This window comes from Phyllobates terribilis, unplaced genomic scaffold, assembly GCF_046119375.1.
Source record: "Phyllobates terribilis strain yellow unplaced genomic scaffold, ASM4611937v1 Scaffold_11__3_contigs__length_659146591, whole genome shotgun sequence".
NCBI lineage: Eukaryota > Metazoa > Chordata > Amphibia > Anura > Dendrobatidae > Phyllobates > Phyllobates terribilis.
Window position 1 is genome coordinate 200791891 of NW_027362771.1, and position 26968 is coordinate 200818858.

The 26968-nt window shown below is 54.6% G+C and overlaps 1 protein-coding gene across 1 annotated transcript; it reads left to right on the top strand.

The window, feature by feature from the left end:
• Positions 1–25384, top strand: TMEM168 (transmembrane protein 168). The gene is made up of 5 exons (XM_073651954.1): positions 1–155; positions 16471–17689; positions 21371–21513; positions 21721–21995; positions 24759–25384. Exons 2-5 carry the CDS (start codon positions 16556–16558, stop codon positions 25304–25306), a joined length of 2100 nt encoding a protein of 699 aa, XP_073508055.1. The 5' UTR covers positions 1–155; positions 16471–16555; the 3' UTR covers positions 25307–25384.
• Positions 25385–26968: the final 1584 nt, after the last annotated feature.

Here is a 26968-nt window from a genome sequence, read left to right on the forward strand (position 1 = left end):
GGTCGCGAAGCTCTGCGCTGCTGGAGGATGTTTGTCCCTTCCTGCTTCCCCTCCTTAGTGACACGGCTTCAACATGGCGGCGTCTGCGGGAACAAGGAAACTTTAATGGATTTACCGAGAACGCAGTAACTGCAGCCGAGCTCCGTGTGGCGGCGGTGAGTCAGGCAGCTGCCCGGTACACGGCGGAGTGCCGGGAATGTATAGACTGCGGCCTGTTAGCTGTCATGTCACTGACGGTCGGTGTTGCTGGGACCTGTAGTTACATCGCACACGGAGAACTCGGGAGCTTCCCACAATGCCCCTGATATAATACATGAGGGGGAGGATCTGCAGTGGTGGGGTACAGGCTGACCTGGCTCCTGTCCAGCAGAGCGGGGACTGGTGGGGGTACAGGCTGACCTGGCTCCTGTCCAGCAGAGGGAGGGGAGGGGGGGGGGGGGGATAGGCTGACCTGGCTCCTGTCCAGCAGAGGGAGGGGGGGGGGGGGGATAGGCTGACCTGGCTCCTGTCCAGCAGAGGGAGAGGGGGGGGGGATAGGCTGACCTGGCTCCTGTCCAGGAGAGGGAGAGGAGGGGATAGGCTGACCTGGCTCCTGTCCAGCAGAGGGAGGGGATGATAGGCTGACCTGGCTCCTGTCCAGCAGAGGGAGGGGGGGGATAGGCTGACCTGGCTCCTGTCCAGCAGAGGGAGGGGGGGGATAGGCTGACCTGGCTCCTGTCCAGCAGAGGGAGGGGGGGGATAGGCTGACCTGGCTCCTGTCCAGCAGAGGGAGGGGGGGGATAGGCTGACCTGGCTCCTGTCCAGCAGAGGGAGGGGGGGGATAGGCTGACCTGGCTCCTGTCCAGCAGAGGGAGGGGGGGGATAGGCTGACCTGGCTCCTGTCCAGCAGAGGGAGGGGGGGGGATAGGCTGACCTGGCTCCTGTCCAGCAGAGGGAGGGGGGGGATAGGCTGACCTGGCTCCTGTCCAGCAGAGGGAGGGGGGGGATAGGCTGACCTGGCTCCTGTCCAGCAGAGGGAGGGGGGGGGATAGGCTGACCTGGCTCCTGTCCAGCAGAGGGAGGGGGGGGGATAGGCTGACCTGGCTCCTGTCCAGCAGAGGGAGGGGGGGGGATAGGCTGACCTGGCTCCTGTCCAGCAGAGGGAGGGGGGGGGATAGGCTGACCTGGCTCCTGTCCAGCAGAGGGAGGGGGGGGGATAGGCTGACCTGGCTCCTGTCCAGCAGAGGGAGGGGGGGGGATAGGCTGACCTGGCTCCTGTCCAGCAGAGGGAGGGGGGGGATAGGCTGACCTGGCTCCTGTCCAGCAGAGGGAGGGGGGGGGATAGGCTGACCTGGCTCCTGTCCAGCAGAGGGAGGGGGGGGGATAGGCTGACCTGGCTCCTGTCCAGCAGAGGGAGGGGGGGGATAGGCTGACCTGGCTCCTGTCCAGCAGAGGGAGGGGGGGGGATAGGCTGACCTGGCTCCTGTCCAGCAGAGGGAGGGGGGGGGATAGGCTGACCTGGCTCCTGTCCAGCAGAGGGAGGGGGGGGGATAGGCTGACCTGGCTCCTGTCCAGCAGAGGGAGGGGGGGGGATAGGCTGACCTGGCTCCTGTCCAGCAGAGGGAGGGGGGGGATAGGCTGACCTGGCTCCTGTCCAGCAGAGGGAGGGGGGGGATAGGCTGACCTGGCTCCTGTCCAGCAGAGGGAGGGGGGGGGATAGGCTGACCTGGCTCCTGTCCAGCAGAGGGAGGGGGGGGATAGGCTGACCTGGCTCCTGTCCAGCAGAGGGAGGGGGGGGGATAGGCTGACCTGGCTCCTGTCCAGCAGAGGGAGGGGGGGGGATAGGCTGACCTGGCTCCTGTCCAGCAGAGGGAGGGGGGGGGATAGGCTGACCTGGCTCCTGTCCAGCAGAGGGAGGGGGGGGTAGGCTGACCTGGCTCCTGTCCAGCAGAGGGAGGGGGGGTGGGCTGACCTGGCTCCTGTCCAGCAGAGGGAGGGGGGGGGGTTGGGCTGACCTGGCTCCTGTCCAGCAGAGGGAGGGGGGGGATAGGCTGACCTGGCTCCTGTCCAGCAGAGGGAGGGGGGGGATAGGCTGACCTGGCTCCTGTCCAGCAGAGGGAGGGGGGGGATAGGCTGACCTGGCTCCTGTCCAGCAGAGGAGGGGGGGATAGGCTGACCTGGCTCCTGTCCAGCAGAGGGAGGGGGGGGATAGGCTGACCTGGCTCCTGTCCAGCAGAGGGAGGGGGGGGATAGGCTGACCTGGCTCCTGTCCAGCAGAGGGAGGGGATGATAGGCTGACCTGGCTCCTGTCCAGCAGAGGGAGGAGGGGGATAGGCTGACCTGGCTCCTGTCCAGCAGAGAGAGGGGGGGGATAGGCTGACCTGGCTCCTGTCCAGCAGAGGGAGGGGGGGCACAGGCTGATGTTGCTCCTGACCAGGCGGGGGGGGCACAGGCTGACCTGGCTCCTGTCCAGCAGAGGGAGAGGGGGGGGGACAGGCTGACCTGGCTCCTGTCCAGGAGAGGGGGGGATAGGCTGACCTGGCTCCTGTCCAGCAGAGGGAGGGGATGATAGGCTGACCTGGCTCCTGTCCAGCAGAGGGAGGGGATGATAGGCTGACCTGGCTCCTGTCCAGCAGAGGAAGGGGGGGGATAGGCTGACCTGGGCTTCTGTCCAGCAGAGGGAGGGGGGGCACAGGCTGATGTTGCTCCTGACCAGCGGGGGGGGGCACAGGCTGACCTGGCTCCTGTCCAGCAGAGGGAGAGGGGGGGGACAGGCTGACCTGGCTCCTGTCCAGGAGAGGGGGGGGGACAGGCTGACCTGGCTCCTGTTCAGGAGAGGGGGGGGGACAGGCTGACCTGGCTCGGGGACTGGCTGACCTGGCTCCTGTCCAGGAAAGTGGGGGTGGGGATAGGCTGACCTGGCTCCTGTCCAGGAGAGGGGGGGGGGGATAGGCTGACCTCGCTCCTGTCCAGCAGAGGGAGAGGGGGGGGATAGGCTGACCTGGCTCCTGTCCAGGAGAGGGGGGGGGATAGGCTGACCTCGCTCCTGTCCAGCAGAGGGAGAGGGGGGGATAGGCTGACCTGGCTCCTGTCCAGGAGAGGGGGGGTATAGCTGACCTGGCTCCTGTCCAGGAGAGGGGGGGGATAGGCTGACCTGGCTCCTGTCCAGGAGAGGGGGGGATAGGCTGACCTGGCTCCTGTCCAGCAGAGGGAGAGGGGGGGGATAGGCTGACCTGGCTCCTGTCCAGCAGAGGGAGAGGGGGAGATAGGCTGACCTGGCTCCTGTCCAGCAGAGGGAGAGGGGGAGATAGGCTGACCTGGATCCTGTCCAGCAGAGGGAGAGGAGGGGATAGGCTGACCTGGATCCTGTCCAGCAGAGGGAGAGGAGGGGATAGGCTGACCTGGATCCTGTCCAGCAGAGGGAGAGGAGGGGATAGGCTGACCTGGGACCCTGTCCAGCAGAGGGAGAGGAGGGGATAGGCTGACCTGGACCCTGTCCAGCAGAGGGAGAGGAGGGATAGGCTGACCTGGACCCTGTCCAGCAGAGGGAGAGGAGGGGATAGGCTGACCTGGACCCTGTCCAGCAGAGGGAGAGGAGGGGATAGGCTGACCTGGACCCTGTCCAGCAGAGGGAGAGGGAGGGATAGGCTGACCTGGACCCTGTCCAGCAGAGGGAGAGGAGGGGATAGGCTGACCTGGACCCTGTCCAGCAGAGGGAGAGGAGGGGATAGGCTGACCTGGACCCTGTCCCGGCAGAGGGAGAGGAGGGGATAGGCTGACCTGGACCCTGTCCAGCAGAGGGAGAGGAGGGGATAGGCTGACCTGGACCCTGTCCAGCAGAGGGAGAGGAGGGGATAGGCTGACCTGGACCCTGTCCAGCAGAGGGAGAGGAGGGGATAGGCTGACCTGGACCCTGTCCAGCAGAGGGAGAGGAGGGATAGGCTGACCTGGACCTGTCCAGCAGAGGGAGAGGGAGGGGAATAGGCTGACCTGGACCCTGTCCAGCAGAGGGAGAGGAGGGGATAGGCTGACCTGGACCCTGTCCAGCAGAGGGAGAGGAGGGGATAGGCTGACCTGGACCCTGTCCAGCAGAGGGAGAGGAGGGGATAGGCTGACCTGGACCCTGTCAGCAAGAGGGAGAGGAGGGGATAGGCTGACCTGGACCCTGTCCAGCAGAGGGAGAGGAGGGGATAGGGCTGACCTGGACCCTGTCCAGCAGAGGGAGAGGAGGGGATAGGCTGACCTGGACCCTGTCCAGCAGAGGGAGAGGAGGGGATAGGCTGACCTGACCCTGTCCAGCAGAGGGAGAGGAGGGGATAGGCTGACCTGGACCCTGTCCAGCAGAGGGAGAGGAGGGGATAGGCTGACCTGGACCCTGTCCAGCAGAGGGAGAGGAGGGGATAGGCTGACCTGGACCCTGTCCAGCAGAGGGGAGAGGAGGGGATAGGCTGACCTGGACCCTGTCCAGCAGAGGGAGAGGAGGGGATAGGCTGACCTGGACCCTGTCCAGCAGAGGGAGAGGAGGGGATAGGCTGACCTGGACCCTGTCCAGCAGAGGGAGAGGAGGGGATAGGCTGACCTGGACCCTGTCCAGCAGAGGGAGAGGAGGGGATAGGCTGACCTGGACCCTGTCCAGCAGAGGGAGAGGAGGGGATAGGCTGAACCTGGACCCTGTCCAGCAGAGGGAGAGGAGGGGATAGGCTGACCTGGACCCTGTCCAGCAGAGGGAGAGGAGGGGATAGGCTGACCTGGACCCTGTCCAGCAGAGGGAGAGGAGGGGATAGGCTGACCTGGACCCTGTCCAGCAGAGGGAGAGGAGGGGATAGGCTGACCTGGACCCTGTCCAGCAGAGGTAGAGGAGGGGATAGGCTGACCTGGACCCTGTCCAGCAGAGGGAGAGGAGGGGATAGGCTGACCTGGACCCTGTCCAGCAGAGGGAGAGGAGGGGATAGGCTGACCTGGACCCTGTCCAGCAGAGGGAGAGGAGGGGATAGGCTGACCTGGACCCTTGTCCAGCAGAGGGAGAGGAGGGGATAGGCTGACCTGGACCCTGTCCAGCAGAGGGAGAGGAGGGGATAGGCTGACCTGGACCCTGTCCAGCAGAGGGAGAGGAGGGGATAGGCTGACCTGGACCCTGTCCAGCAGAGGGAGAGGAGGGGATAGGCTGACCTGGACCCTGTCCAGCAGAGGAGAGGAGGGGATAGGCTGACCTGGACCCTGTCAGCAGAGGGAGAGGAGGGGATAGGCTGACCTGGACCCTGTCCAGCAGAGGGAGAGGAGGGGATAGGCTGACCTGGACCCTGTCCAGCAGAGGGAGAGGAGGGGATAGGCTGACCTGGACCCTGTCCAGCAGAGGGAGAGGAGGGGATAGGCTGACCTGGACCCTGTCCAGCAGAGGGAGAGGAGGGGATAGGCTGACCTGGACCCTGTCCAGCAGAGGGAGAGGAGGGGATAGGCTGACCTGGACCCTGTCCAGCAGAGGGAGAGAGGGGATAGGCTGACCTGGACCCTGTCCAGCAGAGGGAGAGGAGGGGATAGGCTGACCTGGACCCTGTCCAGCAGAGGGAGAGGAGGGGATAGGCTGACCTGGACCCTGTCCAGCAGAGGGAGAGGAGGGGATAGGCTGACCTGGACCCTGTCCAGCAGAGGGAGAGGAGGGGATAGGCTGACCTGGACCTGTCCAGCAGAGGGAGAGGAGGGGATAGGCTGACCTGGACCCTGTCCAGCAGAGGGGAGAGGAGGGGATAGGCTGACCTGGACCCTGTCCAGCAGAGGGAGAGGAGGGGATAGGCTGACCTGGACCCTGTCCAGCAGAGGGAGAGGAGGGGATAGGCTGACCTGGACCCTGTCCAGCAGAGGGAGAGGAGGGGATAGGCTGACCTGGACCCTGTCCAGCAGAGGGAGAGGAGGGGATAGGCTGACCTGGACCCTGTCCAGCAGAGGGAGAGGAGGGGATAGGCTGACCTGGACCCTGTCCAGCAGAGGGAGAGGAGGGGATAGGCTGACCTGGACCCTGTCCAGCAGAGGGAGAGGAGGGGATAGGCTGACCTGGACCCTGTCCAGCAGAGGGAGAGGAGGGGATAGGCTGACCTGGACCCTGTCCAGCAGAGGGAGAGGAGGGGATAGGCTGACCTGGACCCTGTCCAGCAGAGGGAGAGGAGGGGATAGGCTGACCTGGACCCTGTCCAGCAGAGGGAGAGGAGGGGATAGGCTGACCTGGACCCTGTCCAGCAGAGGGAGAGGAGGGGATAGGCTGACCTGGACCCTGTCCAGCAGAGGGAGAGGAGGGGATAGGCTGACCTGGACCCTGTCCAGCAGAGGGAGAGGAGGGGATAGGCTGACCTGGACCCTGTCCAGCAGAGGGAGAGGAGGGGATAGGCTGACCTGGACCCTGTCCAGCAGAGGGAGAGGAGGGGATAGGCTGACCTGGACCCTGTCCAGCAGAGGGAGAGGAGGGGATAGGCTGACCTGGACCCTGTCCAGCAGAGGGAGAGGAGGGGATAGGCTGACCTGGACCCTGTCCAGCAGAGGGAGAGGAGGGGATAGGCTGACCTGGACCCTGTCCAGCAGAGGGAGAGGAGGGGATAGGCTGACCTGGACCCTGTCCAGCAGAGGGAGAGGAGGGGATAGGCTGACCTGGACCCTGTCCAGCAGAGGGAGAGGAGGGGATAGGCTGACCTGGACCCTGTCCAGCAGAGGGAGAGGAGGGGATAGGCTGACCTGGACCCTGTCCAGCAGAGGGAGAGGAGGGGATAGGCTGACCTGGACCCTGTCCAGCAGAGGGAGAGGAGGGGATAGGCTGACCTGGACCCTGTCCAGCAGAGGGAGAGGAGGGGATAGGCTGACCTGGACCCTGTCCAGCAGAGGGAGAGGAGGGGATAGGCTGACCTGGACCCTGTCCAGCAGAGGGAGAGGAGGGGATAGGCTGACCTGGACCCTGTCCAGCAGAGGGAGAGGAGGGGATAGGCTGACCTGGACCCTGTCCAGCAGAGGGAGAGGAGGGGATAGGCTGACCTGGACCCTGTCCAGCAGAGGGAGAGGAGGGGATAGGCTGACCTGGACCCTGTCCAGCAGAGGGAGAGGAGGGGATAGGCTGACCTGGACCCTGTCCAGCAGAGGGAGAGGAGGGGATAGGCTGACCTGGACCCTGTCCAGCAGAGGGAGAGGAGGGGATAGGCTGACCTGGACCCTGTCCAGCAGAGGGAGAGGAGGGGATAGGCTGACCTGGACCCTGTCCAGCAGAGGGAGAGGAGGGGATAGGCTGACCTGGACCCTGTCCAGCAGAGGGAGAGGAGGGGATAGGCTGACCTGGACCCTGTCCAGCAGAGGGAGAGGAGGGGATAGGCTGACCTGGACCCTGTCCAGCAGAGGGAGAGGAGGGGATAGGCTGACCTGGACCCTGTCCAGCAGAGGGAGAGGAGGGGATAGGCTGACCTGGACCCTGTCCAGCAGAGGGAGAGGAGGGGATAGGCTGACCTGGACCCTGTCCAGCAGAGGGAGAGGAGGGGATAGGCTGACCTGGACCCTGTCCAGCAGAGGGAGAGGAGGGGATAGGCTGACCTGGACCCTGTCCAGCAGAGGGAGAGGAGGGGATAGGCTGACCTGGACCCTGTCCAGCAGAGGGAGAGGAGGGGATAGGCTGACCTGGACCCTGTCCAGCAGAGGGAGAGGAGGGGATAGGCTGACCTGGACCCTGTCCAGCAGAGGGAGAGGAGGGGATAGGCTGACCTGGACCCTGTCCAGCAGAGGGAGAGGAGGGGATAGGCTGACCTGGACCCTGTCCAGCAGAGGGAGAGGAGGGGATAGGCTGACCTGGACCCTGTCCAGCAGAGGGAGAGGAGGGGATAGGCTGACCTGGACCCTGTCCAGCAGAGGGAGAGGAGGGGATAGGCTGACCTGGACCCTGTCCAGCAGAGGGAGAGGAGGGGATAGGCTGACCTGGACCCTGTCCAGCAGAGGGAGAGGAGGGGATAGGCTGACCTGGACCCTGTCCAGCAGAGGGAGAGGAGGGGATAGGCTGACCTGGACCCTGTCCAGCAGAGGGAGAGGAGGGGATAGGCTGACCTGGACCCTGTCCAGCAGAGGGAGAGGAGGGGATAGGCTGACCTGGACCCTGTCCAGCAGAGGGAGAGGAGGGGATAGGCTGACCTGGACCCTGTCCAGCAGAGGGAGAGGAGGGGATAGGCTGACCTGGACCCTGTCCAGCAGAGGGAGAGGAGGGGATAGGCTGACCTGGACCCTGTCCAGCAGAGGGAGAGGAGGGGATAGGCTGACCTGGACCCTGTCCAGCAGAGGGAGAGGAGGGGATAGGCTGACCTGGACCCTGTCCAGCAGAGGGAGAGGAGGGGATAGGCTGACCTGGACCCTGTCCAGCAGAGGGAGAGGAGGGGATAGGCTGACCTGGACCCTGTCCAGCAGAGGGAGAGGAGGGGATAGGCTGACCTGGACCCTGTCCAGCAGAGGGAGAGGAGGGGATAGGCTGACCTGGACCCTGTCCAGCAGAGGGAGAGGAGGGGATAGGCTGACCTGGACCCTGTCCAGCAGAGGGAGAGGAGGGGATAGGCTGACCTGGACCCTGTCCAGCAGAGGGAGAGGAGGGGATAGGCTGACCTGGACCCTGTCCAGCAGAGGGAGAGGAGGGGATAGGCTGACCTGGACCCTGTCCAGCAGAGGGAGAGGAGGGGATAGGCTGACCTGGACCCTGTCCAGCAGAGGGAGAGGAGGGGATAGGCTGACCTGGACCCTGTCCAGCAGAGGGAGAGGAGGGGATAGGCTGACCTGGACCCTGTCCAGCAGAGGGAGAGGAGGGGATAGGCTGACCTGGACCCTGTCCAGCAGAGGGAGAGGAGGGGATAGGCTGACCTGGACCCTGTCCAGCAGAGGGAGAGGAGGGGATAGGCTGACCTGGACCCTGTCCAGCAGAGGGAGAGGAGGGGATAGGCTGACCTGGACCCTGTCCAGCAGAGGGAGAGGAGGGGATAGGCTGACCTGGACCCTGTCCAGCAGAGGGAGAGGAGGGGATAGGCTGACCTGGACCCTGTCCAGCAGAGGGAGAGGAGGGGATAGGCTGACCTGGACCCTGTCCAGCAGAGGGAGAGGAGGGGATAGGCTGACCTGGACCCTGTCCAGCAGAGGGAGAGGAGGGGATAGGCTGACCTGGACCCTGTCCAGCAGAGGGAGAGGAGGGGATAGGCTGACCTGGACCCTGTCCAGCAGAGGGAGAGGAGGGGATAGGCTGACCTGGACCCTGTCCAGCAGAGGGAGAGGAGGGGATAGGCTGACCTGGACCCTGTCCAGCAGAGGGAGAGGAGGGGATAGGCTGACCTGGATCCTGTCCAGCAGAGGTAGGGGGGGGATAGGCTGACCTGGCTCCTGTCCAGCAGAGGTAGGGGGGGGGATAGGCTGACCTGGCTCCTGTCCAGCAGAGGGAGGGGGGGGATAGGCTGACCTGGCTCCTGTCCAGCAGAGGGAGGGGGGGGGGATAGGCTGACCTGGCTCCTGTCCAGCAGAGGGAGGGGGGGCACAGGCTGATGTTGCTCCTGACCAGCGGGGGGGGGCACAGGCTGACCTTGCTCCTGTCCAGCAGAGGGAGAGGGTGGGGGGACAGGCTGACCTGGCTCCTGTTCAGGAGAGGGGGGGGACAGGCTGACCTGGCTCGGGGACTGGCTGACCTGGCTCCTGTCCAGGAGAAGGGGGGGGTGGGGAAAGGCTGACCTGGCTCCTGTCCAGCAGAGGGAGAGAGGGGGGGGATAGGCTGACCTGGCTCCTGTCCAGCAGAGGGAGAGAGGGGGGGGGGATAGGCTGACCTGGCTCCTGTCCAGCAGAGGGAGAGAGGGGGGGGGATAGGCTGACCTGACTCCTGTCCAGCAGAGGAAGAGAGGGCGGGATAGTCTGACCTGACTCCTGTCCAGCAGAGGGAGAGAGGGCAGGATAGGCTGACCTGGCTCCTGTCCAGCAGAGGGAGAGAGGGCGGGATAGGCTGACCTGGCTCCTGTCCAGCAGAGGGAGAGAGGGCGGGATAGGCTGACCTGGCTCCTGTCCAGCAGAGGGAGAGAGGGCGGGATAGGATAGACCTGGCTCCTGTCCAGCAGAGGGGGGGATAGGCTGACCTGGCTCCTGTCCAGCAGAGAGAGGGGGGGGGATATGTTGACCTGGCTCCTGTCCAGCAGAGAGAGGGGGGGGATAGGCTGACCTGGCTCCTGTCCAGCAGAGGGAGGGGGGGGATAGGCTGACCTGGCTCCTGTCCAGCAGAGGGAGGGGGGGGGATAGGCTGACCTGGCTCCTGTCCAGCAGAGGGAGGGGGGGGGATAGGCTGACCTGGCTCCTGTCCAGCAGAGGGAGGGGGGGGGGATAGGCTGACCTGGCTGCTGTCCAGCAGAGGGAGGGGGGGGGGATAGGTTGACCTGGCTCCTGTCCAGCAGAGGGAGGGGGGGGGATAGGCTGACCTGGCTCCTGTCCAGCAGAGGGAGGGGGGGGGGATAGGCTGACCTGGCTCCTGTCCAGCAGAGGGAGGGGGGGCACAGACTGATGTTGCTCCTGACCAGCGGGGGGGGGCACAGGCTGACCTTGCTCCTGTCCAGCAGAGGGAGAGGGTGGGGGGACAGGCTGACCTGGCTCCTGTTCAGGAGAGGGGGTGGACAGGCTGACCTGGCTCGGGGACTGGCTGACCTGGCTCCTGTCCAGGAGAAGGGGGGGGGTGGGGAAAGGCTGACCTGGCTCCTGTCCAGCAGAGGGAGAGAGGGGGGGGATAGGCTGACCTGGCTCCTGTCCAGCAGAGGGAGAGAGGGGGGGGATAGGCTGACCTGGCTCCTGTCCAGCAGAGGGAGAGAGGGGGGGGGATAGGCTGACCTGACTCCTGTCCAGCAGAGGAAGAGAGGGCGGGATAGTCTGACCTGACTCCTGTCCAGCAGAGGGAGAGAGGGCGGGATAGGCTGACCTGGCTCCTGTCCAGCAGAGGGAGAGAGGGCGGGATAGGCTGACCTGGCTCCTGTCCAGCAGAGGGAGAGAGGGCGGGATAGGCTGACCTGGCTCCTGTCCAGCAGAGGGAGAGAGGGCGGGATAGGCTGACCTGGCTCCTGTCCAGCAGAGGGAGAGAGGGCGGGATAGGCTGACCTGGCTCCTGTCCAGCAGAGGGGGGGGATAGGCTGACCTGGCTCCTGTCCAGCAGAGGGAGAGGGGGGGATAGGCTGACCTGGCTCCTGTCCAGCAGAGGGGGGGGGATAGGCTGACCTGGCTCCTGTCCAGCAGAGGGAGAGGGGGGGGGAATAGGCTGACCTGGCTCCTGTCCAGCAGAGGGAGAGGGGGGGGGGATAGGCTGACCTGGCTCCTGTCCAGCAGAGGGAGAGGGGGGGGATAGGCTGACCTGGCTCCTGTCCAGCAGAGGGAGAGGGGGGGTGGATAGGCTGACCTGGCTCCTGTCCAGCAGAGGGAGAGGGGGGGGATAGGCTGACCTGGCTCCTGTCCAGCAGAGGGAGAGGGGGGGTGGATAGGCTGACCTGGCTCCTGTCCAGCAGAGGGAGAGGGGGGGTGGATAGGCTGACCTGGCTCCTGTCCAGCAGAGGGAGAGGGGGGGGATAGGCTGACCTGGCTCCTGTCCAGCAGAGGGAGAGGGGGGGTGGATAGGCTGACCTGGCTCCTGTCCAGCAGAGGGGGGGGGGATAGGCTGACCTGGCTCCTGTCCAGCAGAGGGAGAGGGGGGGGGATAGGCTAACCTGGCTCCTGTCCAGGAGAGGGGGGGGGATAGGCTAACCTGGCTCCTGTCCAGCAGAGGGAGAGGGGGGGGATAGGCTAACCTGGCTCCTGTCCAGCAGAGGGAGAGGGGGGGGGATAGGCTGACCTGGCTCCTGTCCAGCAGAGGGAGAGGGGGGGGGATAGGCTAACCTGGCTCCTGTCCAGCAGAGGGAGAGGGGGGGGATAGGCTGACCTGGCTCCTGTCCAGCAGAGGGAGAGGGGGGGGGATAGGCTAACCTGGCTCCTGTCCAGCAGAGGGAGAGGGGGGGGATAGGCTGACCTGGCTCCTGTCCAGCAGAGGGAGAGGGGGGGGGATAGGCTAACCTGGCTCCTGTCCAGCAGAGGGAGAGGGGGGGGATAGGCTAACCTGGCTCCTGTCCAGCAGAGGGAGAGGGGGGGATAGGCTAACCTGGCTCCTGTCCAGCAGAGGGAGAGGGGGGGGATAGGCTGACCTGGCTCCTGTCCAGCAGAGGGAGAGGGGGGGATAGGCTGACCTGGCTCCTGTCCAGCAGAGGGAGAGGGGGGGATAGGCTGACCTGGCTCCTGTCCAGCAGAGGGAGAGGGGGGGATAGGCTGACGTGGCTCCTGTCCAGCAGAGGGAGAGGGGGGGGATAGGCTAACCTGGCTCCTGTCCAGCAGAGGGAGAGGGGGGGATAGGCTGACCTGGCTCCTGTCTAGCAGAGGGAGAGGGGGGGGATAGGCTGACCTGGCTCCTGTCCAGCAGAGGGTGGGGATGATAGGCTGACCTGGCTCCTGTCCAGCAGAGGGTGGGGATGATAGGCTGACCTGGCTCCTGTCCAGCAGAGGGAGGGGATGATAGGCTGACCTGGCTCCTGTCCAGCAGAGGGAGGGGGGGATAGGCTGACCTGGCTCCTGTCCAGCAGAGGGAGGGGGGGGATAGGCTGACCTGGCTCCTGTCCAGCAGAGGGAGGGGGGGCACAGGCTGATGTTGCTCCTGACCAGCGGGGGGGGCACAGGCTGACCTGGCTCCTGTCCAGCAGAGGGAGAGGGGGGGGGACAGGCTGACCTGGCTCCTGTCCAGGAGAGGGGGGGGACAGGCTGACCTGGCTCCTGTTCAGGAGAGGGGGGGGGACAGGCTGACCTGGCTCGGGGACTGGCTGACCTGGCTCCTGTCCAGGAAAAGTGGGGGTGGGGATAGGCTGACCTGGCTCCTGTCCAGGAGAGGGGGGGGGGATAGGCTGACCTCGCTCCTGTCCAGGAGAGGGGGGGGGGATAGGCTGACCTGGCTCCTGTCCAGGAGAGGGGGGGGATAGGCTGACCTGGCTCCTGTCCAGGAGAGGGGGGGGATAGGCTGACCTGGCTCCTGTCCAGCAGAGGGAGAGGGGGGGGATAGGCTGACCTGGCTCCTGTCCAGCAGAGGGAGACGGGGGGGGATAGGCTGACCTGGCTCCTGTCCAGCAGAGGGAGAGGGGGGGATAGGCTGACCTGGATCCTGTCCAGCAGAGGGAGAGGGGGGGATAGGCTGACCTGGCTCCTGTCCAGCAGAGGGAGGGGGGGGATAGGCTGACCTGGCTCCTGTCCAGCAGAGGGAGGGGGGGGATAGGCTGACCTGGCTCCTGTCCAGCAGAGGGAGGGGGGGGGATAGGCTGACCTGGCTCCTGTCCAGCAGAGGGAGGGGGGGCACAGGCTGACGTGGCTCCTGTCCAACGGGCGGGGACACAGGCTGACGTGGCTCCTGTCCAACGGGGGGGGCGCAGGCTGACCTGGCTGGTTTCTTTCCAGTGGGGGGGGGGCACAGGCTGACGTTGCTCCTGTCCAGCGGGGGGGGGGCCACAGGCTGACTTTGCTCCTGTCCAGCGGGGGGGGGCACAGGTTGACGTGGCTCCTGTCCAGCTGGGCGGGGGCGCAGACTGACCTGGCTCCTGTCCAGCGGGGGGGGGGGCACAGGCTGACGTTGCTCCTGTCCAGTGGGGGGGGGGGTCACAGGCTGACATGGCTCCTGTCCAGTGCTTGGGTCTTGCGCCCTCACTGCACTGTATACACATCCCTGTCCCACACCTGCATTATCATGGCTGTTGCATTGTAGCACCGTACCAGCCAAGCCCTGTACATAGGGGCATTACCGTGTTTGACCTTTAAAGGGGTGTTTTGGGCTGAAGTGATCTCTGTGATTGCAGACTTCTGAATCGTGACTGCCTGCAATGTGCAAACTGTTGCGCTTCCACTTTATTCCCGCTGGTGGGCTTTCACATTAGTGTATGTATGTGACTTGCATACTTGTGAAGCCACATGCTGATAAGACTAGTCTGGCTTCTCAGTAGAATAAGAGACGACTGTGCAGGTGACCACAAGCGTTCAGATCACACACATCAGGTCACGTGACTGATAGTATGCGTATTTCCACACTGTAACAATTCAACAGTGTGTAATCAGGTAGGCTTTATTTCAGCCCAGAAAACCCTTTTAAAGGGCACTTGACAGTAGGATCAACCCCCCCCCCAAGCCACCTGTATAGGCATGCAGGTTATAGGAAGAGAAGTAATTTAATACCTTGTTATTTGCAATCTGATGTCTTATTCCAGTGAAATCCACGTTTTTCTTGCTCCATGTCCATATAGGCAGCCTAGGAGGGTTGATCCTGCTGACATTCCCTTTAAGGAAAAACCTGCCATATGCAAAAAAGTTTTTTACCTGCAGATAAATAGTGTTACAAAGCTGCCTGGCCACCTTACTGAACACGCGACTACCAGGTGTGTGCTCCGATGTCAGGACTGCTGGGGGCCCCAGATGTCAGACCCCTATTGATCATAAAATGAACTGACGAAAAGCTGCAGTTAATATATTGTGGGCCGTGTTTACATTAATCCGTTTTTATGCACCTGTTTAGTATATAATTGTGGCAGGGCAATAGGAGAGTCTATGAGAGAATTACGGCTGGTGAAAAATGTTATGGGGTTGTCCCGGAAATCCTTCTGCTCACCTGGTAAATCTCCTGCTGCTCCAGAAGTCTCACCGGTCTTTGAGAACGGTACTGCAGTGATGATCCTACCACTTGTCAGTGGTCCTCAGTCACAAGCGTGGGGCAGGAATGCCATCTCTGGAGGGTTCACAAGGACCAGCGAGACCACTGGAGGGATAGTGGATATGGAAAGGTTCTCATTTGCACCCCCTGCTCTGTGGCCATTGTTACCAAAAACTCATCTTGGACAGGCACTACAATAATGTGATATGTAGACACAAGACATTGTCTGTACATTGCCATATTTCAGATCTCTAGTGTGTATGAGGCCAAAAATACAGGCATGGACACTTATATTCACCAAGGATTTTTTTTTTAGTTTTTATAGAAAACACTTTTCAGTACACTTTTCCATTTCTTTTTTGTCTCATAAAATTAACCTCTTCCCGCCCAATGATAAAAGAATAAAAATGTACATCATCTTTGGGGTTGATTCTCATTGGGAGTAATTTGTGTTGTAATGAGCATGATGTAAAAAAAAATCAACACCATGTTCTCCAATCCTGGGACTGAAAAGTGGGGTTTTGAAGACCCTATACACATATATTATTCTGTAGCTTGGTGCAGATTCTGCACCGGACCTACAATCAACTCTCTGTTAACTAATCTCCTGATGTTTTTGTAATACACAACAGCCAATCAGAAGAGGCAAAGCGACGGGAAGGGAGGAGTCAGCTGCTTGAACCAATAAGAGATGGTGGGCATGTCTCTGTGACTACTGTAATTAAACTGTAGTGTAGTCCAAAGATCACTGCTCTGCCTGGATGTGAGATCTAAGGATAATAGGGCTAACCTACAGGTAAATGGTGCTTAAATCCTCTGTAGATGACTTATTGGAGCAGCAGCCACAGGTAGAATGTAAAGTTACATTCTCGCTTCAGCTGCTTGTTTCCAGTCATCAGGGCTGTGGAGTAACAGTCACCATTCACTGCACAGTGAGCGCGTTGTTATCACACCACTGCACACTGATTGACAGCCTGCTGTGCAGCCTCTGTGTACAGAGCAGGCTATCAATCATAGTGCAGGGAGTGGTTACTGCTCGTTCACTGTGTAGTGAGCAATGACTGTAGCAGCTCCTTTCACTGCCCTTTTGACTGGAAGGGAGTGGCTGCAGGGAGAGTAAAACTTAATTCCCCCCCTGTAGTTAGCTGACTACACAGGATTTAAAGGGGTATTCCCATCTTCAAGATCCTATCCCAATATGAAGTATGTATAATAATAATATTAGCAAATACCCACATTTAGAAATGTAGTATAGTTCTGACACTTACCCCAGGTGCAGGGCATTGCAGTAGCTTAGGAAACCATGGTTATAACCACTAACAACTAGCTGTCACAATATGAGTGGTTGTAACCATGGATACCTAAGCTACTGCAATGCCCTGCACATGGGGTAAGTGACATAGGGAATCAGAAAAACTACACTACATTTCTAATTGGATGTAATTGCTAATATTATTATTATTACAGCTACTGCATAGTGGAATAGGATGTTGAAAATGGGAATACCCCTTTAAGCTCTGTTTGCCTGCAGATTAACCCTCTATCTGAGGGTGAATAGTGTTTCTGGATGTGACAGGTTCTCTTTAAATTGATGACAGTACATTTAATAATATTTAATATTTCATCGTTTGCTCCTTTTTGAACAGAAAGAGGTATCCTAACGTGGGCGCCCGTTATAGACTGATAGCGTCACCACTATGTGCCATTTTGTCAGGGTTGTAGCATTTCCGGGTTTATTTAGGCTAGAGCTAATTCTCAGCTGTTGCTTTTTGTTATAGGCTGGCTGGAGAAATGATACACAGAATCAAATCCAACAATCTGGAAATTGGATGTTCTCTATGAAGACACTCGCCGGCTGTTTACATGTGTAGGTCACTCCGTTACTGTGTTAGTCACTGTTTGCATGCAGCAATGACCCGGCTGGAAGAGGCAAACAGAGAGGTCAACATGCATTCTTCAGTCCGATATCTGGGCTACTTAGCCAGGATCAGCCTGCTTGTGGCCATATGTATGGGCCTGTATGTCCGGTGGGAACAGACAGCAGATGCATTAATATTGGTCATCTTTATACTGGGACTGTTCATCCTTGGGATTGCAAGTATCCTCTATTACTATTTTTCCATGGAAGCTGCCAGTCTCAGCCTTTCTAATCTTTGGTTTGGATTTCTGCTTGGTCTTCTTTGTTTTATTGACAATTCGAAGTTCATGTATGACAACAAAGAAGAAGCTACGAAGTACCTGCTTGTTTCTTCCATCAGCATAAGAACGATGTGTGCGCTAGTGGAGAGACTCTGTGGATATGTCCGCCATCGTCCTACCCTGCTGACTTCGGCTGAATTTTTGGAGTTAGTTGGTTTTTCAATAGCCAGTACCATCATGTTGGTTCAAAAGTCCATCAGCATCATCTTGCTGGTCACTGCCTTTGCATTGATAATTATTGACCTGCGAATGAAATCCTTTCTGGCTCTCCCAAATCTGCTGACTTTTGCAGTCCTAGCCCCCCTTTTGTTTTTCCCATCGTTGGAGATTCCTATCAATCCCTATGCCTTGTCCTGCTTTTTCGGTTGCATCATTAGCGAGCCACTACTTGATGTCTATTTCAGTGGTCTTTCAGTCACGGAACGATGGAAGCCATATCTCTACCGGGGCAGAATCTGCAGAAGGTTTTCGGTCATTTCTGTTGGATTAATTGAAGTGGTATTTTTTGTGCTCGCTGCCTTTAAGCTAAGTGACTTAAATCTTTGGTATTTTGTGATTCCAGGTTTCTCCATCTTTGGTATTTTCTGGCTAATTTGTCATATTATATTTTTAATTACTCTTTGGGGTTTTCACACGAAGCTAAATGATTGCCATAAAGTATATTACACACACAGATCAGGTAACAGCCTAGACAGAGTTATGGCATCCAAGGGCATGCGACACTTTTGCCTTATTTCCGAACGTTTGGTGTTCTTCAGCCTCCTGGCAACTGCGATTTTAGGTGCTGTTTCTTGGCAGGTGAGTTCATCATTCCCATATAAATTTCCTTTTTATGTAATATGTATGCAGTAGATGTCTAGGTGTTTGTGTAGGATTCTCTGTAGCAATTTATTTAATCCTTGGACCTAAACAAACCAGATGTTGCAGCATCCAGTGGTACTTCTAGCTGGTAAATGGTCATTTTTAGATGCTTAATAATAGCTTGTGTTGATGAGATATGGAATATGCCATGATCAATCAGTCAGTGGGGATTAAACTAAGCGGTTCCACTCTTACACTAGATAGAAACTTGCTTTTCTTCAATTGCAGCCATGTGTTCATACAGTTATATGAAAAAGTTTGGGCACCCCTATTAATCTTAAGCTTAATGTTTTATAAAAATTGGTGTTTTTGCAACAGCTATTTCAGTTTGATATATGTAATAACTGTTGGACACAGTAATGTTTCTGCCTTGAAATGAGGTTTATTGTACTAACAGAAAATGTGCAATCTGCATTCAAACAAAATTTGACAGGTGCATAAGTATGGGCACCTCACCAGAAAAGTGACATTAATATTTAGTAGATCCTCCTTTTGCAAAAATAACAGCCTCTAGTTGCTTCCTGTAGCTTTTAGTGAGTTCCTGGATCCTGGATGAAGGTATTTTTGACCATTCCTCTTTACAAAACAATTCCAGTTCAGTTAAGTTTGATGGTCGCCGAGCATGGACAGCCCTCTTCAAATGATCCCACAGATGTTCAATGATATTCAGGTCTGGGGACTGGGATGGCCATTCCAGAACATTGTAATTGTTCCTCTGCATGAATGCCTGAGTAGATTTGGAGCGGTGTTTTGGATCATTGTCTTGCTGAAAGATCCATCCCCTGTGTAACTTCAACTTTATCACTGATTCTTGAACATTATTGTCAAGAATCTGCTGATACTGAGTGGAATCCATGCGTCCCTCAACTTTAACAAGATTCCCGGTGCCGGCATTGGCCACACAGCCCCAAAGCATGATGGAACCTCCACCAAATTTTACTGTGGGTAGCAAGTGTTTTTCTTGGAATGCTGTGTTTTTTTGCCGCCATGCATAACGCCTTTTTGTATGACCAAACAACTCAATCTTGGTTTCATCAGTCCACAGGACCTTCTTCCAAAAAGAAATTGGCTTCTCCAAATGTGCTTTTGCATACCTCAGCCGACTCTGTTTGTGGCGTGCTTGCAGAAACGGCTTCTTTCGCATCACTCTCCCATACAGCTTCTCCTTGTGCAAAGTGCGTTGTATAGTTGACCGATGCACAGTGACACCATCTGCAGCAAGTTGATGCTGCAGCTCTCTGGAGGTGGTCTGAGGATTGTCCTTGACTGATCTGACCATTCTTCTTCTCTGCCTTTCTGATGTTTTTCTTGGCCTGCCACTTCTGGCCTTAACAAGAACTGTCCCTGTGTTCTTCCATTTCCTTACTATGTTCCTCACAGTGGAAACTGACAGGTTAAATCTCTGAGACAGCTTTTTGTATCCTTCCCCTGAACAACTATGTTGAATAATCTTTGTTTTCAGATCATTTGACAGTTGTTTTGAGGAGCCCATGATGCCACTCTTCAGAGGAGATTCAAACAGGAGAACAACTTGCAAGTGGTCACTTTAAGTAGCTTTTCTCATGATTGCATACACCTGGCTATGAAGTTCAAAGCTCAATGAGGTTACAAAACCAAAAAAAGTGCTTTAGTAAGTCAGTAAAAGTAGGTAGGAGTATTTAAAACAAGAAAATGATAAGGGTGCCCATACTTATGCACCTGTCAAATTTTGTTTGAATGCAGATTGCACATTTTCTGTTAGTACAATAAACCTCATTTCAAGGCAGAAACATTACTGTGTCCAACAGTTATTACATATATCAAACTGAAATAGCTGTTGCAAAAACACCAATTTTTATAAAACATTAAGCTTAAGATTAATAGGGGTGCCCAAACTTTTTCATATAGCTGTATATTTTTAAAATGTGGGAATTGATTCACAGGATCCAGTTCAGCAGCCGCATCAGTAATCTATAACCGCTGGACAGGATCCCTGGGGATCCCCTCTTTTTTTGATTAGCCGACCTGGGCTGATAACAAAATTATGGTGCGACCTCAGGTGACAACAATATTGTGAGGTGGCTCCAAGCCACAACATTGTAAAGAAGAGCCGCGGGTGCCTCGATCTCAGGGCTCCTGTCCAGTAACCACTGAATACTTACTTGGCCAATGGACCGCGTCTTGTGAACTGATTGCCTCACATGTTAGAAAACATTAGAAATCTCATAGTGACAGGGGCAGAAGTGCTAACCTGAGCTCTGTGCTCCTTCAGCTCTGATTTCTCTCTTCGTAGAGCGAGAAGAGCAGCCAATATAACTCTCTTAGAGAGCGGATCATAAAGAAGAGCAGTTCTGCCCCTTATTTCAGCCATTGGTAGTGGTCAAAGGATTGGATTAGGACCACAGTGTTAAAAACATCTGGCACAAGAAAAGTTAAAGTACATTTTAATCAACATATTTTGGTATAAAAATAATTTCCACAATTGGATGTGTTAAATGTTCCAGTGCTGAGATAATCTTATAAATGTGCCCTTGCTGTCTACTGTGTAATGGCTGTGTCTGACCGTACAGGAACATGGTCTGATCATACCACAGCTCCTGGGCCGAGGGACCCAAAAGAGTATACTGACAGGACAGCACGGGATCACAGCTGATTCTTTCTGTTGAGTAAAAACATTCCCCTCCTGTTTTTAAACATGTTTTACCTCAGAAAAAATCATTTATCATCCCATGCTGTAATGTCTGTATACTCTTTTCCTTCCTCCCAGGAGCTGTGGTATGATTAGACCATGTTCCTGCACGGTCAGACACAGCCATTAAGGCCCCGTCACACTAAGCGACACTACAGCGATCCCGACAACAATACGACCTGTCAGGGATCGTTGCTGCGTCACTATGTGGTCGCTGGTGAGATGTCAAACAGTCAGATCTTCCCAACGACGCAGCAACGATGCGGCGACCCTTAGCGACCTGTATAACGATGCACGCCTATGTGTTTCTGTGTCTGAGTCGTCAACAAGGTCGTTGGTAAGGTGTCAAACACACCGATGCATGCTACCCAGTGGGGCCTCAACAAGCAAAGAAATGTCCAAACCATTCCGACATGACCAGCGATCTCACAGCAGGGGCCTGATCACTGCTAAGTGTCAAACGTAGCGAGATCGCTACTGAGGTCGTTGTTGCGTCACAAAACTTGTGACTCAGCAGCGATCTCGCTAGCGATCTCACTTAGTGTGACGGGGCCTTTATACAGTACACAGCAGGGGCACATTTATAAGATTATCTCAGCACAGGAACATTTTTTTCCCACACATCCAATTGTGGAACTTGTTATTATTCCAAGATCTGTTGATAACATGCACTATGTTTACTGGACAACCCCTTTAAGCTGCAGTTTTTGTGTGTCCTGTATGACAAAAAGTACAAAACCCAAATTTGTCCATACAGAGAGAGATATTTGACATGAGAGCTATTCTCTGTGATCGCGGCTGTCAGCACTCAGAGAATTGCTTTAGGACTTTTAGTAGATGTCTATTCTAATCACTGTTGTCTGCATCTTGCTGCTGTTTGGAGCATTCTTGATGATTTAGGAGTTTTTTTTGTTTTTTTTTTACATTTTACCCTTGTGCTTGTGTTGCAGCCGTCCAATGGGATCTTTATGAGCATGTTTCTGATTGTACTACCCCTTGAGTCTATGGCACATGGATTATTTCATGAACTTGGCAACTGTTTGGGAGGAACATGTGTCGGTTATGCTGTTGTAATTCCCACTAATTTTTGCAGGTATGTTGCGTTTGTTTTTCGAGAGCTGGAGGTAGCACTTGCAAACATATTTAAATCCTATATGCTTCATGCCAATGTTTTCCACTGTGCCACAAATCCACTGAGCCACCTTGTAGGCATGTTTGGCACATATTTTATGATTACCTCTATAATTTATTTTTTTTTATTCTGTAAATTAAAGTTATTCTTTTGTTCTCTTTAAATCAGCCCAAATGGACAGCCCATGTTACTCCCCCCAGAACATGTGCAGGAGCTAAACATGAGGTCAACTGGAATGCTGAATGCCATACAGAGGTTCTTTGCGTCCCACATGATCGAGACCTATGGATGTGACTACTCTACCAGTGGGCTTACATTTGACACCGTACATGCAAAACTGAAGTCTTTTCTGGAGTTAAGAACAGCGGATGGGCCCAGGCATGATACCTACATAATATACTATAGCGGACACTCCCATGGCACTGGAGAGTGGGCTTTAGCAGGTAGGTTTCAAGCCTTCTGAAATGAAAAAAAAAGTGCATATTTTATGATCATTACCGTTTCGCCGCCAGGACAATTTTCACACATTTGACAAACACAAGACCTGAATTATAAAATAATACAATTCATTTTATTCCCTAAAATATGACCATTTAAAAGTGGGCTCATTGCTGAACTGTAAAATCCTCATTGTGCAGGATTTATCAACCAGTAATGGGAAACAAATGTCACAGGTTCAGGGAGTGGTTATATGCATAATGGCCCTTTTTCTTATTACTCTATTTTTCGGACTATAAGACGCACCGGACCATAAGACGCACCTAGGTTTTAGAGGAGGAAAATAGGAAAAAAAATGTAAGCAAAAAAAATGTAGTCATGATGCACTGTTAAGGGGGAGGGGGTCTGCTGCTGACACTGGTATGGGGGTAATGTCCCCCAATTATGTTAATATTTTCCATCCTGGCATATATGGCCCCTCCTTCCTGTTGTACGTGTTTTCCATCCCCATCCTGGTATGCATGGCACCCCTCATCTCCATCCTGGTATGCATGGCACCCCAATCCCCCATCCTGGTATGCATGGCACCCCCTGATCCCTATCTTGGTATGCATGGCACCCCCTGATCCCTATCTTGGTATGCATGGCACCCCCTGATGCCCATCCTGGCATGCGTGGCACCCCCTGATGCCCATCCTGGCATGCGTGGCACCCCCTGATGCCCATCCTGGCATGCGTGGCACCCCCTGATGCCCATCCTGGCATGCGTGGCACCCCCTGATGCCCATCCTGGCATGCGTGGCACCCCCTGATGCCCATCCTGGCATGCGTGGCACCCCCTGATGCCCATCCTGGCATGCGTGGCACCCCCTGATGCCCATCCTGGCATGCATGGCCTCCCTCATCCTGGTATGCATGGCCTCCCTTATCCCTCTACCTGTCAGCAGGTTTTTGCTACCTCATCTGAGAGCAGAATGATGTTGGCAAAGAGAAGCTGAATCCGATGATGTATCACTTAGATTACTGGGTGCAGCTGTTCTCACAAATCAAAGCTTTTAGATTTAGAATGAAGCAGAGCTGAGAAAGCTAACCCCGCCCACACCAGGCTCTGTGTGCAAGGGCAATAGACAGTGAGCTGCTTATCATGGGGGAGGGGGAGTTGCTGGACTAGTGTAGTTATTAGTGTAGCAATGTTAATCTCTTAGTGATAAATGCCTCACAGTTAGTAAACAGCAGGCACTTTGACAAGTGATACATCCCTGAATTCTGTATTTCAGCCTCTATCTCCTGCTGTCTTCAAATTGCATAGCAAAAACCTGCTGACAGATTCCCTTTAAAATCCTATGACCACATTGCCCTGTAACAGTAGTATGTGCTTCTGTGTACATTATTGTAGGTTCTCGCTAACACTTCTTCCTACACTCTATAACTATGTAACTGTTACTGTTTCGTACCCTAATATGCTTTTTAAATAAGGGGTATGGACATATTCAGGGCCAATTTTTTATTTAAATACATGTATTTTGGGCTAGTGTAGCCAATGTGCTAGTGGAATTGAGCATTTTCCACACAGAACAACAATCCTCATAGAAAATAATAAGCTTATTAACCTGGCCTGAATCTGCTATGAATCCTGATGGTGCTACATGTAATATTCACAATGAGTATTTAGAAGATTTCTTATCATGAGCCCAAAAGGCTGCCTTTAGAGGGAACCTGTCAGGTCCAGATTCTCTATAAGTGAAAGCCGAGCAGGCTAGAGGTGATAGCTAGGACCCAGAGAATGTGTATGTCACAGGCAGAAGTCATCAGTGAAAGGAGAAAACAAACAGTGTTCTGATCGCGCTGCGCCCTACTCCTGTTCGGCCATCAGGGCGGAGCAGTCACGTTTTTCTCCAGCCCACTGTTCAGTTGATTATCATCCCGCTCAGCACATTCACTAGCCTAGGGGCCATCAGTCGTCTGTACTGTGGTCATGAATGCTCAGTGCTGGAATGAAGCGGGGCACAGTGTGATTATAATGTTGTTTCATCCTTCATTGATGACTGCTACCTGTGACAGATACACTCCCTGGATCCTAGTGATCACCATTAACATGTTCTGCGTTCACTTATAAATTGGAATCTGGACCTGACTTGTTCCATTTAAGTTAAATCATTAAAGGGGTTTTCCCATGGATAAAGTAAATTTTAATCAATAGATATTTGAATAATAATAATAATAAGTTCCACAATTGGATGTGTTAAATGTTCCTGTGCTGAGATAATCTTATAAATGTGCCCCTGCTGTGTACTGTGTAATGGCTGTGTCTGTGCAGGAACATGGTCTAATCATACCACATCTCCTGGTCTGGGGAGGAAAGAAAAGAGAGTATTCAGACAGGACAGCAGGGGATCACAGCTGCTGATTTTTGTGAGGTAAACATTGATTAAAAACAGGCAGTGAAATGTTTTACCTCACAGAAAGAATCAGCAGTGATCCCCTGCTGTAATGTCTGTATTCTCTCTTTCGCTTCCCCTCCTTCCCAGGAGATGTGGTATGATCAGACCATGTTCTGTACATGGTCAGACACAGCCATTACACAGTACACAGCAGGGGCACATTTATAAGATTATCTCAGCACAGGAACTTTTTTTTCCCACATCCAGTTCTGGAACTTATTTTTATTACAAGATCTATCAATTAAAATTTACTTTGTTGGTGGGAAAACCCCTTTTAAAGTGCCACAACCTGTGCAGTAATCTCTGTATTTTGTAATCCATTTGCAGGCGGTGAGACTTTACGCTTTGAGACTCTTCTGGAATGGTGGCGGGAGAAGAACAGCACTTACTGCTCCCGCCTTATCATTGTGTTGGATACAGAATGCTCGCAGCCTTGGGCGAAGGAGGTTCGAAAAGTCAATGATCAATTTATTGCCGTTCAAGGTGCAGAAATGGCAAAAATAGTAGACATTGAAGAGGCCGATCCCCCACAACTGGGTGATTTTACTAAAGAATGGGTGGAGTACAACTGCAATCCCGACCACAACATAAGCTGGTCAGAGAAAGGACGCACTGTTAAAGCATTATATGGGGTGTCCAAGCACTGGAGTGACTACACTCTGCATCTACCGACGGGGAATGATGTGACTAAGCACTGGATGATTTACTTTCCTCGTGTTACTTACCCACTTGTCCACCTGGCTAACTGGTGTGGAGCACTCAATATATTCTGGGTGTGTAAAGCTTGTTTTAAGTGTTTAAAGAGATTAAAAATGAATTGGTTTCTTCCAGCAGTGCTTGACACAGGTCAGGGCTTCAAACTGGTCAGGTCCTAACTACTCTCCAGAATACAATAATGTATTATTGTAATAAATATATTTACGTATATGTAAATACACCTATTTAGATATATACATCCATATGGAGAGATATTTTTTCACCCTTGCTGTTTCAGCAGTGCACTGCTTTAACATCTGTCTATACAGATCCATGTATCTACTCAATGCAGATTTTTTTTACAAGCCAAACTTTTGTTACTGATATATGTGTGTATTGTATCTGTGTGTGAGTGCGTCTTCAGACATGTACACAGAGTACATTTCGGCTGTATGGGCTCGGGTTTTATTGCATCAAATGCTCTGAATGATCCAGAAAGGCATTGTATAATGATCAGTGGTCTTGTACCACAGATTCAAGACAATTTCTATTGAATGTGATCCATTTAGATTGTAAGTTCAACCTTGATCTATAAAAAAAACAGATCTCTTGTATATAGAAAAATATTTATTCCAAAGGAAAAAGCATTCAGTCTTCGTTTTACCAGGTTCTTTACGCACAGACTGCAGTTATTGCAAAGACTTCTGTCTCTTATTAGGGTCCTTGAATTATATCTTGGGGAGATTTATTAAGATAAATACCACAGAATTCTGGCACTATTTTCACCCCAAAAACCATACCATGAACCAAATTTCTATTGTGTCTTATACACTTTTTGCACCTTGTCCCACAAGGTAGTTTTGCTAAGTAGAAAGTGTCTGTGTGAACAGGACATGTGTTGCCGAGAACCATGGCAGTCTACGCGCACAGAACGATCTATATGCTCTGCCGAGAAAAATGGCAGTCTACGTGCACAGAACGATCTATATGCTCTGCCGAGTACAATGGCAGTCTACGTGCACAGAACGATCTATATGCTCTGCCGAGTACAATGGCAGTCTACGTGCACAGAACGATCTATATGCTCTGCCGAGTACAATGGCAGTCTACATGCACAGAACGATCTATATGCTCTGCCGAGTACAATGGCAGTCTACGTGCACAGAACGATCTATATGCTCTGCCGAGTACAATGGCAGTCTACGTGCACAGAACGATCTATATGCTCTGCCGAGAACAATGGCAGTCTACTCGCACAGAACGATCTATATGCTCTGCCGAGAACAATGGCAGTCTACGTGCACAGAACGATCTATATGCTCTGCCGAGAACAATGGCAGTCTACGTGCACAGAACGATCTATATGCTCTGCCGAGAACAATGGCAGTCTACGTGCACAGAACGATCTATATGCTCTGCCGAGAACAATGGCAGTCTACGTGCACAGAACGATCTATATGCTCTGCCGAGTACAATGGCAGTCTACGTGCACAGAACGATCTATATGCTCTGCCGAGTACAATGGCAGTCTACGTGCACAGAACGATCTATATGCTCTGCCGAGTACAATGGCAGTCTACGTGCACAGAACGATCTATATGCTCTGCCGAGAACAATGGCAGTCTACTCGCACAGAACGATCTATATGCTCTGCCGAGAACAATGGCAGTCTACGTGCACAGAACGATCTATATGCTCTGCCGAGAACAATGGCAGTCTACATACACAGAACGATCTACATGTGCTGCCGAGAACATTGGCAGTCTATGTGCACAGAATGATCTATATGTGCTGCCGAGAACATTGGCAGTCTATGTGCACAGAATGATCTACATGTGCTG